This window comes from Oncorhynchus masou, chromosome 12, assembly GCF_036934945.1.
Source record: "Oncorhynchus masou masou isolate Uvic2021 chromosome 12, UVic_Omas_1.1, whole genome shotgun sequence".
NCBI lineage: Eukaryota > Metazoa > Chordata > Actinopteri > Salmoniformes > Salmonidae > Oncorhynchus > Oncorhynchus masou.
In genome coordinates, this window is record NC_088223.1 from 7,128,048 (window position 1) to 7,143,980 (window position 15,933).

Below are 15,933 nucleotides of genomic sequence, written 5' to 3' on the forward strand. Positions count from 1 at the left end.
TAGAGAAAGAGGGACATAGAGAAAGAGTTAGAGAAAGACAGGACTAGAGAAAGAGAGGACTAAAGAAAGACAGGACAAGAGAAAGAGACTAGAGAAAGACAGGACTAGAGAAAGAGACTAGAGAAAGACAGGACTAGAGAAAGAGGGGACTAGAGAAAGAGACTAGAGAAAGACAGGACTAGAGAAAGAGACTAGAGAAAGACAGGACTAGAGAAAGAGAGGACTAGAGAAAGAGATTAGAGAAAGACAGGACTAGAGAAAGAGACAAGAGAAAGACAGGACTAGAGAAAGAGACTAGAGAAAGACAGGACTAGAGAAAGAGACTAGAGAAAGACAGGACTAGAGAAAGAGACTAGAGAAAGACAGGACTAGAGAAAGAGAGGACTAGAGAAAGAGATTAGAGAAAGACAGGACTAGAGAAAGAGACTAGAGAAAGACAGGACTAGAGAAAGAGAGGACTAGAGAAAGAGATTAGAGAAAGACAAGACTAGAGAAAGAGACAAGAGAAAGACAGGACTAGAGAAAGAGACTAGAGAAAGACAGGACTAGAGAAAGAGATTAGAGAAAGACAGGACTAGAGAAAGAGACTAGAGAAAGACAGGACTAGAGAAAGAGGCTAGAGAAAGACAGGACTAGAGAAAGAGATAAGAGAAAGACAGGACTAGAGAAAGAGACTAGAGAAAGACAGGACTAGAGAAAGAGGCTAGAGAAACACAGGACTAGAGAAAGAGGGGACTAGAGAAAGATACTAGAGAAAGACAGGACTAGAGAAAGACAGGACTAGAGAAAGAGACAAGACAGGACTAGAGAAAGACAGGACTAGAGAAAGAGACTAGAGAAAGACAGGACTAGAGAAAGAGCCTAGAGAAAGACAGGACTAGAGAAAGAGAGGACTAGAGAAAGAGATTAGAGAAAGACAGGACTAGAGAAAGAGACAAGAGAAAGACAGGACTAGAGAAAGAGACTAGAGAAAGACAGGACTAGAGAAAGAGATTAGAGAAAGCCAGGACTAGAGAAAGAGACTAGAGAAAGACAGGACTAGAGAAAGAGGCTAGAGAAACACAGGACTAGAGAAAGAGGGGACTAGAGAAAGATATTAGAGAAAGACAGGACTAGAGAAAGACAGGACTAGAGAAAGACAGGACTAGAGAATGAGAGTATAGAAAGACAGGACTAGAGAAAGAGACTAGAGAAAGAGACTAGAGAAAGACAGGACTAGAGAAAGAGACTAGAGAACGACAGGACTAGAGAAAGAGACTAGAGAAAGACAGGACTATAGAAAGACAGGACTAGAGAAAGAGATTAGAGAAAGACAGGACTAGAGAAAGACAGGACTAGAGAAAGAGACTAGAGAAAGACAGGACTAGAGAAAGAGGCTAGAGAAACACAGGACTAGAGAAAGAGACTAGAGAAAGACAGGACTAGAGAAAGAGACTAGAGAAAGACAGGACTAGAGAAAGACAGGACTAGAGAAAGACAGGACTAGAGAAAGATAGGATTAGAGAAAGAGATTAGAGAAAGACAGGACTAGAGAAAGACAGGAATAGAGAAAGAGAAGGACTAGAGAAAGAGAGGACTAGAGAAAGAGATTAGAGAAAGACAGGATGAGAGAAAGACAGGACTAGAGAAAGAGACTAGAGAAAGACATGACTAGAGAAAGAGGCTAGAGAAACACAGGACTAGAGAAAGAGGGGACTAGAGAAAGATATTAGAGAAAGACAGGACTAGAGAAAGACAGGACTAGAGAAAGACAGGACTAGAGAATGAGAGTATAGAAAGACAGTACTAGAGAAAGAGACTAGAGAAAGACAGGACTAGAGAAAGAGACTAGAGAAAGACAGGACTATAGAAAGACAGGACTAGAGAAAGAGATTAGAGAAAGACAGGACTAGAGAAAGACAGGACTAGAGAAAGAGACTAGAGAAAGACAGGACTAGAGAAAGAGACTAGAGAAAGACAGGACTAGAGAAAGAGACTAGAGAAAGACAGGACTAGAGAATGACAGGACTAGAGAAAGACTTGACTAGAGAAAGAGTGGACTAGAGAAAGAGATTAGAGAAAGACAGGACTAGAGAAAGAGACAAGAGAAAGACAGGACTAGAGAAAGAGACTAGAGAAAGACAGGACTAGAGAAAGAGACTAGAGAAAGACAGGACTAGAGAAAGAGACTAGAGAAAGACAGGACTAGAGAAAGAGACTAGAGAAAGACAGGACTAGAGAAAGAGAGGACTAGAGAAAGAGATTAGAGAAAGACAGGACTAGAGAAAGAGACTAGAGAAAGACAGGACTAGAGAAAGAGAGGACTAGAGAAAGAGATTAGAGAAAGACAAGACTAGAGAAAGAGACAAGAGAAAGACAGGACTAGAGAAAGAGACTAGAGAAAGACAGGACTAGAGAAAGAGATTAGAGAAAGACAGGACTAGAGAAAGAGACTAGAGAAAGACAGGACTAGAGAAAGAGGCTAGAGAAAGACAGGACTAGAGAAAGAGATAAGAGAAAGACAGGACTAGAGAAAGAGACTAGAGAAAGACAGGACTAGAGAAAGAGGCTAGAGAAACACAGGACTAGAGAAAGAGGGGACTAGAGAAAGATACTAGAGAAAGACAGGACTAGAGAAAGACAGGACTAGAGAAAGAGACAAGACAGGACTAGAGAAAGACAGGACTAGAGAAAGAGACTAGAGAAAGACAGGACTAGAGAAAGAGCCTAGAGAAAGACAGGACTAGAGAAAGAGAGGACTAGAGAAAGAGATTAGAGAAAGACAGGACTAGAGAAAGAGACAAGAGAAAGACAGGACTAGAGAAAGAGACTAGAGAAAGACAGGACTAGAGAAAGAGATTAGAGAAAGCCAGGACTAGAGAAAGAGACTAGAGAAAGACAGGACTAGAGAAAGAGGCTAGAGAAACACAGGACTAGAGAAAGAGGGGACTAGAGAAAGATATTAGAGAAAGACAGGACTAGAGAAAGACAGGACTAGAGAAAGACAGGACTAGAGAATGAGAGTATAGAAAGACAGGACTAGAGAAAGAGACTAGAGAAAGAGACTAGAGAAAGACAGGACTAGAGAAAGAGACTAGAGAACGACAGGACTAGAGAAAGAGACTAGAGAAAGACAGGACTATAGAAAGACAGGACTAGAGAAAGAGATTAGAGAAAGACAGGACTAGAGAAAGACAGGACTAGAGAAAGAGACTAGAGAAAGACAGGACTAGAGAAAGAGGCTAGAGAAACACAGGACTAGAGAAAGAGACTAGAGAAAGACAGGACTAGAGAAAGAGACTAGAGAAAGACAGGACTAGAGAAAGACAGGACTAGAGAAAGACAGGACTAGAGAAAGATAGGATTAGAGAAAGAGATTAGAGAAAGACAGGACTAGAGAAAGACAGGAATAGAGAAAGAGAAGGACTAGAGAAAGAGAGGACTAGAGAAAGAGATTAGAGAAAGACAGGATGAGAGAAAGACAGGACTAGAGAAAGAGACTAGAGAAAGACATGACTAGAGAAAGAGGCTAGAGAAACACAGGACTAGAGAAAGAGGGGACTAGAGAAAGATATTAGAGAAAGACAGGACTAGAGAAAGACAGGACTAGAGAAAGACAGGACTAGAGAATGAGAGTATAGAAAGACAGTACTAGAGAAAGAGACTAGAGAAAGACAGGACTAGAGAAAGAGATTAGAGAAAGACAGGACTATAGAAAGACAGGACTAGAGAAAGAGATTAGAGAAAGACAGGACTAGAGAAAGACAGGACTAGAGAAAGAGACTAGAGAAAGACAGGACTAGAGAAAGAGACTAGAGAAAGACAGGACTAGAGAAAGAGACTAGAGAAAGACAGGACTAGAGAATGACAGGACTAGAGAAAGACTTGACTAGAGAAAGAGTGGACTAGAGAAAGAGATTAGAGAAAGACAGGACTAGAGAAAGAGACAAGAGAAAGACAGGACTAGAGAAAGAGCCTAGAGAAAGACAGGACTAGAGAAAGAGACAAGAGAAATAAAGGACTAGAGAAAGAGACAAGACAGGACTAGAGAAAGACAGGACTAGAGAAATACAGGACTAGAGAAAGAGAGGATTAGAGAAAGAGATTAGAGAAAGACAGGACTAGAGAAAGACAGGACTAGAGAAAGAGAAGGACTAGAGAAAGAGAGGACTAGAGAAAGAGACTAGAGAAAGACAGGACTAGAGAAAGAGATTAGAGAAAGACAGGACTAGAGAAAGAAACTAGAGAAAGACAGGACTAGAGAAAGAGTCTAGAGAAACACAGGACTAGAGAAAGAGGGGACTAGAGAAAGTTATTAGAGAAAGACAGGACTAGAGAAAGACAGGACTAGAGAAAGACAGGTCTAGAGAATGAGAGTATAGAAAGAAAGGACTAGAGAAAGAGACTAGAGAAAGAGACTAGAGAAAGACAGGACTAGAGAAAGAGACTAGAGAAAGACAGGACTAGAGAAAGAGACTAGAGAAAGACAGGACTATAGAAAGACAGGACTAGAGAAAGAGATTAGAGAAAGACAGGACTAGAGAAAGACAGGACTAGAGAAAGAGACTAGAGAAAGACAGGACTAGAGAAAGAGACTAGAGAAAGACAGGACTAGAGAAAGACAGGACTAGAGAAAGACAGGACTAGAGAAAGACAGGACTAGAGAAAGAGACTAGAGAAAGACAGGACTAGAGAAAGAGACTAGAGAAAGACAGGACTAGAGAAAGACAGGACTAGAGAAAGAGACTAGAGAAAGACAGGACTAGAGAAAGACAGGACTAGAGAAAGACAGGACTAGAGAAAGATAGGATTAGAGAAAGAGATTAGAGAAAGACAGGACTAGAGAAAGACAGGAATAGAGAAAGAGAAGGACTAGAGAAAGAGAGGACTAGAGAAAGAGATTAGAGAAAGACAGGATGATAGAAAGACAGGACTAGAGAATGAGACTAGAGAAAGACAGGACTAGAGAAAGAGGCTAGAGAAACACAGGACTAGAGAAAGAGGGGACTAGAGAAAGATATTAGAGAAAGACAGGACTAGAGAAAGAGACAAGAGAAAGACAGGACTAGAGAAAGAGACTAGAGAAAGACAGGACTAGAGAAAGAGATTAGAGAAAGACAGGACTAGAGAAAGAGACTAGAGAAAGACAGGACTAGAGAAAGAGGCTAGAGAAACACAGGACTAGAGAAAGAGGGGACTAGAGAAAGATATTAGAGAAAGACAGGACTAGAGAAAGACAGGACTAGAGAAAGACAGGACTAGAGAATGAGAGTATAGAAAGAAAGGACTAGAGAAAGAGACTAGAGAAAAAGACTAGAGAAAGACAGGACTAGAGAAAGAGACTAGAGAAAGACAGGACTAGAGAAAGAGACTAGAGAAAGACAGGACTATAGAAAGACAGGACTAGAGAAAGAGATTAGAGAAAGACAGGACTAGAGAAAGACAGGACTAGAGAAAGAGACTAGAGAAAGACAGGACTAGAGAAAGAGACTAGAGAAAGACAGGACTAGAGAAAGAGACTAGAGAAAGACAGGACTAGAGAAAGACAGGACTAGAGAAAGAGACTAGAGAAAGACAGGACTAGAGGAAGACAGGACTAGAGAAAGATAGGATTAGAGAAAGAGATTAGAGAAAGACAGGACTAGAGAAAGACAGGAATAGAGAAAGAGAAGGACTAGAGAAAGAGAGGACTAGAGAAAGAGATTAGAGAAAGACAGGATGATAGAAAGACAGGACTAGAGAATGAGACTAGAGAAAGACAGGACTAGAGAAAGAGGCTAGAGAAACACAGGACTAGAGAAAGAGGGGACTAGAGAAAGATATTAGAGAAAGACAGGACTAGAGAAAGACAGGACTAGAGAAAGACAGGACTAGAGAATGAGAGTATAGAAAGACAGGACTAGAGAAAGAGACTAGAGAAAGACAGGACTAGAGAAAGAGACTAGAGAAAGACAGGACTATAGAAAGACAGGACTAGAGAAAGAGATTAGAGAAAGACAGGACTAGAGAAAGACAGGACTAGAGAAAGAGACTAGAGAAAGACAGGACTAGAGAAAGAGACTAGAGAAAGACAGGACTAGAGAAAGATATTAGAGAAAGACAGGACTAGAGAATGACAGGACTAGAGAAAGACTTGACTAGAGAAAGAGTGGACTAGAGAAAGAGATTAGAGAAAGACAGGACTAGAGAAAGAGACAAGAGAAAGACAGGACTAGAGAAAGAGACTAGAGAAAGACAGGACTAGAGAAAGAGACAAGAGAAATAAAGGACTAGAGAAAGAGACAAGACAGGACTAGAGAAAGACAGGACTAGAGAAATACAGGACTAGAGAAAGAGAGGATTAGAGAAAGAGATTAGAGAAAGACAGGACTAGAGAAAGACAGGACTAGAGAAAGAGAAGGACTAGAGAAAGAGAGGACTAGAGAAAGAGACTAGAGAAAGACAGGACTAGAGAAAGAGATTAGAGAAAGACAGGACTAGAGAAAGAAACTAGAGAAAGACAGGACTAGAGAAAGAGTCTAGAGAAACACAGGACTAGAGAAAGAGGGGACTAGAGAAAGTTATTAGAGAAAGACAGGACTAGAGAAAGACAGGACTAGAGAAAGACAGGTCTAGAGAATGAGAGTATAGAAAGAAAGGACTAGAGAAAGAGACTAGAGAAAGAGACTAGAGAAAGACAGGACTAGAGAAAGAGACTAGAGAAAGACAGGACTAGAGAAAGAGACTAGAGAAAGACAGGACTATAGAAAGACAGGACTAGAGAAAGAGATTAGAGAAAGACAGGACTAGAGAAAGACAGGACTAGAGAAAGAGACTAGAGAAAGACAGGACTAGAGAAAGAGAGTATAGAAAGACAGGACTAGAGAAAGAGACTAGAGAAAGACAGGACTAGAGAAAGACAGGACTAGAGAAAGAGACTAGAGAAAGACAGGACTAGAGAAAGAGAATAGAGAAAGACAGGACTAGAGAAAGACAGGACTAGAGAAAGAGACTAGAGAAAGACAGGACTAGAGAAAGACAGGACTAGAGAAAGACAGGACTAGAGAAAGATAGGATTAGAGAAAGAGATTAGAGAAAGACAGGACTAGAGAAAGACAGGAATAGAGAAAGAGAAGGACTAGAGAAAGAGAGGACTAGAGAAAGAGATTAGAGAAAGACAGGATGATAGAAAGACAGGACTAGAGAATGAGACTAGAGAAAGACAGGACTAGAGAAAGAGGCTAGAGAAACACAGGACTAGAGAAAGAGGGGACTAGAGAAAGATATTAGAGAAAGACAGGACTAGAGAAAGAGACAAGAGAAAGACAGGACTAGAGAAAGAGACTAGAGAAAGACAGGACTAGAGAAAGAGATTAGAGAAAGTCAGGACTAGAGAAAGAGACTAGAGAAAGACAGGACTAGAGAAAGAGGCTAGAGAAACACAGGACTAGAGAAAGAGGGGACTAGAGAAAGATATTAGAGAAAGACAGGACTAGAGAAAGACAGGACTAGAGAAAGACAGGACTAGAGAATGAGAGTATAGAAAGAAAGGACTAGAGAAAGAGACTAGAGAAAGAGACTAGAGAAAGACAGGACTAGAGAAAGAGACTAGAGAAAGACAGGACTAGAGAAAGAGACTAGAGAAAGACAGGACTATAGAAAGACAGGACTAGAGAAAGAGATTAGAGAAAGACAGGACTAGAGAAAGACAGGACTAGAGAAAGAGACTAGAGAAAGACAGGACTAGAGAAAGACAGGACTAGAGAAAGACAGGACTAGAGAATGAGAGTATAGAAAGACAGGACTAGAGAAAGAGACTAGAGAAAGAGGGGACTAGAGAAAGATATTAGAGAAAGACAGGACTAGAGAAAGACAGGACTAGAGAAAGACAGGACTAGAGAATGAGAGTATAGAAAGACAGGACTAGAGAAAGAGACTAGAGAAAGACAGGACTAGAGAAAGAGACTAGAGAAAGACAGGACTATAGAAAGACAGGACTAGAGAAAGAGATTAGAGAAAGACAGGACTAGAGAAAGACAGGACTAGAGAAAGAGACTAGAGAAAGACAGGACTAGAGAAAGAGACTAGAGAAAGACAGGACTAGAGAAAGAGACTAGAGAAAGACAGGACTAGAGAAAGACAGGACTAGAGAAAGAGACTAGAGAAAGACAGGACTAGAGAAAGACAGGACTAGAGAAAGACAGGACTAGAGAAAGATAGGATTAGAGAAAGAGATTAGAGAAAGACAGGACTAGAGAAAGACAGGAATAGAGAAAGAGAAGGACTAGAGAAAGAGAGGACTAGAGAAAGAGATTAGAGAAAGACAGGATGATAGAAAGACAGGACTAGAGAATGAGACTAGAGAAAGACAGGACTAGAGAAAGAGGCTAGAGAAACACAGGACTAGAGAAAGAGGGGACTAGAGAAAGATATTAGAGAAAGACAGGACTAGAGAAAGACAGGACTAGAGAAAGACAGGACTAGAGAATGAGAGTATAGAAAGACAGGACTAGAGAAAGAGACTAGAGAAAGAGACTAGAGAAAGACAGGACTAGAGAAAGAGACTAGAGAAAGACAGGACTAGAGAAAGAGACTAGAGAAAGACAGGACTATAGAAAGACAGGACTAGAGAAAGAGATTAGAGAAAGACAGGACTAGAGAAAGACAGGACTAGAGAAAGAGACTAGAGAAAGACAGGACTAGAGAAAGAGACTAGAGAAAGACAGGACTAGAGAAAGAGACTAGAGAAAGACAGGACTAGAGAAAGAGACAAGAGAAAGACAGGACTAGAGAAAGAGACAAGACAGGACTAGAGAAAGACAGGACTAGAGAAATACAGGACTAGAGAAAGAGAGGATTAGAGAAAGAGATTAGAGAAAGACAGGACTAGAGAAAGACAGGACTAGAGAAAGAGAAGGACTAGAGAAAGAGAGGACTAGAGAAAGAGATTAGAGAAAGACAGGACTAGAGAAAGAGACAAGAGAAAGACAGGACTAGAGAAAGAGACTAGAGAAAGACAGGACTAGAGAAAGAGACAAGAGAAAGACAGGACTAGAGAAAGAGACAAGACAGGACTAGAGAAAGACAGGACTAGAGAAATACAGGACTAGAGAAAGAGAGGATTAGAGAAAGAGATTAGAGAAAGACAGGACTAGAGAAAGACAGGACTAGAGAAAGAGAAGGACTAGAGAAAGAGAGGACTAGAGAAAGAGATAGAGAAAGACAGGACGAGAGAAAGACAGGACTAGAGAAAGAGACTAGAGAAAGACAGGACTAGAGAAAGAGGCTAGAGAAACACAGGACTAGAGAAAGAGGGGACTAGAGAAAGATATTAGAGAAAGACAGGACTAGAGAAAGACAGGACTAGAGAAAGACAGGACTAGAGAATGAGAGTATAGAAAGACAGGACTAGAGAAAGAGACTAGAGAAAGAGACTAGAGAAAGACAGGACTAGAGAAAGAGACTAGAGAAAGACAGGACTAGAGAATGAGAGTATAGAAAGACAGGACTATAGAAAGACAGGACTAGAGAAAGAGATTAGAGAAAGACAGGACTAGAGAAAGACAGGACTAGAGAAAGAGACTAGAGAAAGACAGGACTAGAGAAAGAGACTAGAGAAAGACAGGACTAGAGAAAGAGACTAGAGAAAGACAGGACTAGAGAAAGACAGGACTAGAGAAAGAGACTAGAGAAAGACAGGACTAGAGAAAGACAGGACTAGAGAAAGACAGGACTAGAGAAAGATAGGATTAGAGAAAGAGATTAGAGAAAGACAGGACTAGAGAAAGACAGGAATAGAGAAAGAGAAGGACTAGAGAAAGAGAGGACTAGAGAAAGAGATTAGAGAAAGACAGGATGATAGAAAGACAGGACTAGAGAATGAGACTAGAGAAAGACAGGACTAGAGAAAGAGGCTAGAGAAACACAGGACTAGAGAAAGAGGGGACTAGAGAAAGATATTAGAGAAAGACAGGACTAGAGAAAGACAGGACTAGAGAAAGACAGGACTAGAGAATGAGAGTATAGAAAGACAGGACTAGAGAAAGAGACTAGAGAAAGAGACTAGAGAAAGACAGGACTAGAGAAAGAGACTAGAGAAAGACAGGACTAGAGAAAGAGACTAGAGAAAGACAGGACTATAGAAAGACAGGACTAGAGAAAGAGATTAGAGAAAGACAGGACTAGAGAAAGACAGGACTAGAGAAAGAGACTAGAGAAAGACAGGACTAGAGAAAGAGACTAGAGAAAGACAGGACTAGAGAAAGAGACTAGAGAAAGACAGGACTAGAGAATGACAGGACTAGAGAAAGACTTGACTAGAGAAAGAGAGGACTAGAGAAAGAGATTAGAGAAAGACAGGACTAGAGAAAGAGACAAGAGAAAGACAGGACTAGAGAAAGAGACTAGAGAAAGACAGGACTAGAGAAAGAGACAAGAGAAAGACAGGACTAGAGAAAGAGACAAGACAGGACTAGAGAAAGACAGGACTAGAGAAATACAGGACTAGAGAAAGAGAGGATTAGAGAAAGAGATTAGAGAAAGACAGGACTAGAGAAAGACAGGACTAGAGAAAGAGAGGATTAGAGAAAGAGATTAGAGAAAGACAGGACTAGAGAAAGACAGGACTAGAGAAAGAGACTAGAGAAAGACAGGACTAGAGAAAGAGGCTAGAGAAACACAGGACTAGAGAAAGAGGGGACTAGAGAAAGATATTAGAGAAAGACAGGACTAGAGAAAGACAGGACTAGAGAAAGACAGGACTAGAGAATGAGAGTATAGAAAGACAGGACTAGAGAAAGAGACTAGAGAAAGAGACTAGAGAAAGACAGGACTAGAGAAAGAGAGGACTAGAGAAAGACAGGACTAGAGAGTGAGAGTATAGAAAGACAGGACTATAGAAAGACAGGACTAGAGAAAGAGATTAGAGAAAGACAGGACTAGAGAAAGACAGGACTAGAGAAAGAGACTAGAGAAAGACAGGACTAGAGAAAGAGACTAGAGAAAGACAGGACTAGAGAAAGACAGGACTAGAGAAAGACAGGACTAGAGAAAGAGAGGATTAGAGAAAGAGATTAGAGAAAGACAGGACTAGAGAAAGAGGGGACTAGAGAAAGATATTAGAGAAAGACAGGACTAGAGAAAGACAGGACTAGAGAAAGACAGGACTAGAGAATGAGAGTATAGAAAGACAGGACTAGAGAAAGAGATTAGAGAAAGACAGGACTAGAGAAAGAGACTAGAGAAAGACAGGACTAGAGAAAGAGAAGGACTAGAGAAAGAGAGGACTAGAGAAAGAGATTAGAGAAAGACAGGACGAGAGAAAGACAGGACTAGAGAAAGACAGGACTAGAGAAAGATAGGATTAGAGAAAGAGGCTAGAGAAACACAGGACTAGAGAAAGAGGGGACTAGAGAAAGATATTAGAGAAAGACAGGACTAGAGAAAGACAGGACTAGAGAAAGACAGGACTAGAGAATGAGAGTATAGAAAGACAGGACTAGAGAAAGAGATTAGAGAAAGACAGGACTAGAGAAAGAGACTAGAGAAAGACAGGACTAGAGAAAGAGCCTAGAGAAAGACAGGACTATAGAAAGACAGGACTAGAGAAAGAGATTAGAGAAAGACAGGACTAGAGAAAGACAGGATTAGAGAAAGAGACTAGAGAAAGACAGGACTAGAGAAAGAGACTAGAGAAAGACAGGACTAGAGAAAGAGACTAGAGAAAGACAGGACTAGAGAAAGACAGGACTAGAGAAAGACTTGACTTGAGAAAGAGTGGACTAGAGAAAGACAGGACTAGAGAAAGACAGGACTAGAGAAAGACAGGACTAGAGAAAGACAGGACTAGAGAAAGAGAGGATTAGAGAAAGAGATTAGAGAAAGACAGGACTAGAGAAAGAGGGGACTAGAGAAAGATATTAGAGAAAGACAGGACTAGAGAAAGACAGGACTAGAGAAAGACAGGACTAGAGAATGAGAGTATAGAAAGACAGGACTAGAGAAAGAGATTAGAGAAAGACAGGACTAGAGAAAGAGACTAGAGAAAGACAGGACTAGAGAAAGAGAAGGACTAGAGAAAGAGAGGACTAGAGAAAGAGACTAGAGAAAGAGAGGACGAGAGAGAGACAGGACTAGAGAAAGACAGGACTAGAGAAAGATAGGATTAGAGAAAGAGGCTAGAGAAACACAGGACTAGAGAAAGAGGGGACTAGAGAAAGATATTAGAGAAAGACAGGACTAGAGAAAGACAGGACTAGAGAAAGACAGGACTAGAGAAAGACATGACTAGAGAAAGATAGGATTAGAGAAAGAGGCTAGAGAAACACAGGACTAGAGAAAGAGGGGACTAGAGAAAGATATTAGAGAAAGACAGGACTAGAGAAAGACAGGACTAGAGAAAGACAGGACTAGAGAATGAGAGTATAGAAAGACAGGACTAGAGAAAGAGATTAGAGAAAGACAGGACTAGAGAAAGAGACTAGAGAAAGACAGGACTAGAGAAAGAGACTAGAGAAAGACAGGACTATAGAAAGACAGGACTAGAGAAAGAGATTAGAGAAAGACAGGACTAGAGAAAGACAGGATTAGAGAAAGAGACTAGAGAAAGACAGGACTAGAGAAAGAGACTAGAGAAAGACAGGACTAGAGAAAGAGACTAGAGAAAGACAGGACTAGAGAAAGACAGGACTAGAGAAAGACTTGACTTGAGAAAGAGTGGACTAGAGAAAGACAGGACTAGAGAAAGACAGGACTAGAGAAAGACAGGACTAGAGAAAGAGAGCTACTCACGGGGTCTCCAGCATAACACGACACACACAGGCCATGGTGCTCAGGCAGTCTGTGGTGTCTTCAATGGGTAAGGTCTTATTCTGTAACAAAGACAGCAGGGGGAGACAGAGAATAAATACCAGCACTGACCCCTTGTGGGAGACAGAGAGTAGGGGGAGACAGAGAGTAAATACCAGCACTGACCCCTGGGGGGAGACAGAGAGTAGGGGGAGACAGAGAGTAAATACCAGCAATGGCCCCTGGGGGGAGACAGAGAATAGGGGGAGACAGAGAGTAAATACCAGCACTGACCCCTGGGGGGAGACAGAGAGTAGGGGGAGACAGAGAGTAAATACCAGCACTGGCCCCTGGGGGGAGACAGAGAGTAAATACCAGCACTGACCCCTGGGGGGAGACAGGCCCTAATCTCTGGCTTTCACATGACTGGGATATAGAAATATGCATCTCCAGAGGGTGGTGCAGTCTGCACAATGTATAACCGGGGGCAAACTACCTGCCCTCCAAGACACCGACAGCAACCGATATCACAAAAAGGCCCAAAAGATAATCAAGGATAACACCCAACCAAGCCACCATCCAGAAGGCGAGGTCAGTACAGGTGCATCAATGCTGGGACCGAGAGACTGAGTAACAACTTCTATCTCAAGGACATCAGACTGTTTTTAAAAATATAACGAGGCGTCCCGTTAATGGGACAGTTGTAAATAATGCAGTGCCTTGTGTCACGATCACAGATTTTAGAGAAACAACAAGTGTCGGTACATTTAAGTGTCTTATATCGGCTGAAAGCTTAAATTATTGTTAATATAACTGCACTGTCAAATTTCCAGTAGCTATTACTGCGGAAAAAAATCCATGCTCTTGTTTGAGGAGAGCTCCTAACCACAAAACACTTTTTTCACCGCTATAGGTTTGACAAATTCACCTCTGATGGTGAAATTTGTTCTTACATTCTGAAATCTTGCTCTGATTTATCATCCAAAGGGTCCCAGAGATTACATGAAGTGTTGTTTTGTTAGATAAAATCCTTTATCATATACTAAAAAGGTCCATATAACATGCACAATCAATTTTATATTTCCACTCGTTCAATTTGCAAAGAGAGGAATCTGTGAAAATCTCACCCTAAACGTTGTTTTCAACCAGTCAAATCACATTTGTATATATTCCTCAGAGATGCTAGAATGTAACCAGACATCACTATATCATTACGGGTGTAGTATATCCTATAGGACACCAAATTTGGTAAGAGAGCGACGCCTTCGTGGCACACCAATGACACGGGCGGTCTTCACTTGATTGACTGCATCTTTGTCAAATAAGCACCAATCGGGGTGCTTCAGGGCCTGAGCTACAGGCAGTTAGATTTGGATACGTAATTTTAGGCCAAAAATTGAAAAAAATGTTACAATCTTTATGTTACCATGGTCTAATAGACATTTGTTGTGTTTATTTTTTGTCTGCTGATAATTGCTTCAGCGTTGTTGAGTCTAAGAATGCTGCAGGATCAGTCCAACTGTTATTTCATTCTTGAAAATTGAAAAAAAGGTGGCTATCCCTAACAAGTTTTAAGAACAAATTATTACTTACATTGATGGCCTACCGGGGAAGAGAGAGTTAACTGCCTTGTTCAGGGGCAGAACAACAGATCTTTACCTTGTCAATTCAGGGATTCAATCCAGTAACCTTTCAGTTACTGGCCCATTGCTGTGACCACTAGGCTACAGGAGACCTCTATTAAACAGACACCACTAACACAGAGAGGCTGCTGCCTACATAGAGACTGGACATAATTGACCACTTTAATAAATGGATCACTAGTCACTTTAATAATGCCACTTTAATAATGTTTACATATCTTGCCTTACTCGTACTTCACCTGTACTGTATTTTATACCATCTATTGCATCTTGCCTATGCCGCTCTGTCATTGCTCATCCATATTTATATATGTATATATTCTGAGTCCATTCCTTTACTTAGATTTGTGTGTATAAAGTAGTTGTTGTGGAATTGTTAGATTACATGTTAGATATTGCTGCACTGTCAGAACTAGAAGCGCAAGCATTTCGCTACGTTCGCAACAACATCTGCTAACCATGTGTATGTGAACGATAAAATGTGATTTGACTTGATTTGGTCACATAGACTGTAAAAACTATGGAGGGGCGTGGAAAAGAAAAGCAGTCAGTATCTGGTGTGACCAACATTCACCTCATGCAGCGGGACACATCTCTTTCACATAGAGTTGATCAGGAAGATTGAGGCCTGTGTAATGTTGTGTCACTCCTCTACAATGGCTGTGTGAAGTTGCTGGATATTGGCGGGAAACTGGAACACACTGTACTACACATCGATCCAGAGCATCCCAAACGTGCTCAATGGCTGTGTGAAGTTGCTGGATATTGGCGGGAAACTGGAACACACTGTACTACACATAGATCCAGAGCATCCCAAACATGCTCAATTGCTGTGTGAAGTTGCTGGATATTGGCAGGAAACTGGAACACACTGTACTACACATCGATCCAGAGCATCCCAAACATGCTCAATGGCTGTGTGAAGTTGCTGGATATTGGCGGGAAACTGGAACACACTGTACTACACATCGATCCAGAGCATCCCAAACATGCTCAATTGCTGTGTGAAGTTGCTGGATATTGGCAGGAAACTGGAACACACTGTACTACACATCGATCCAGAGCATCCCAAACATGCTCAATTGCTGTGTGAAGTTGCTGGATATTGGCGGGAAACTGGAACACACTGTAATACACATCGATCCAGAGCATCCCAAACATGCTCAATTGCTGTGTGAAGTTGCTGGATATTTGCAGGAAACTGGAACACACTGTACTACATATCGATCCAGAGCATCCCAAACATGCTCAATGGCTGTGTGAAGTTGCTGGATATTGGCGGGAAACTGGAACACACTGTACTACACATCGATCCAGAGCATCCCAAACATGCTCAATGGCTGATATGTCTGGTGAGTATGTAGGCCTTGGAAGAACTGGGACATTTTCAGCTTCCAGGAATTGTGTACAGATCCTTGCGACAGGAAGCAGTACATTATGATGCTGAAAGGTGATGGCGGCGGATGAATGGCATGTGTAACGCCCTGACCATAGTTTACTTTGTATGTTTCTATGTTTTGGTTGGTCAGGGTGTGATCTGAGTGGG

General features: G+C 41.3%; 1 protein-coding gene across 9 annotated transcripts in view; it reads right to left on the reverse strand.

The window, feature by feature from the left end:
- The window catches only part of LOC135549497 (CYFIP-related Rac1 interactor A-like), a 99,350-nt gene that overhangs the window by 6,184 nt on the left and 77,233 nt on the right, over nucleotides 1-15,933 (reverse strand). For all 9 annotated transcript variants that reach the window (XM_064979506.1, XM_064979501.1, XM_064979504.1 and 6 more), the window contains one exon: nucleotides 12,748-12,827. In XM_064979506.1, the coding sequence (XP_064835578.1) occupies nucleotides 12,748-12,827 (80 nt within the window). The remainder of the gene's footprint in view (nucleotides 1-12,747; nucleotides 12,828-15,933) is intronic.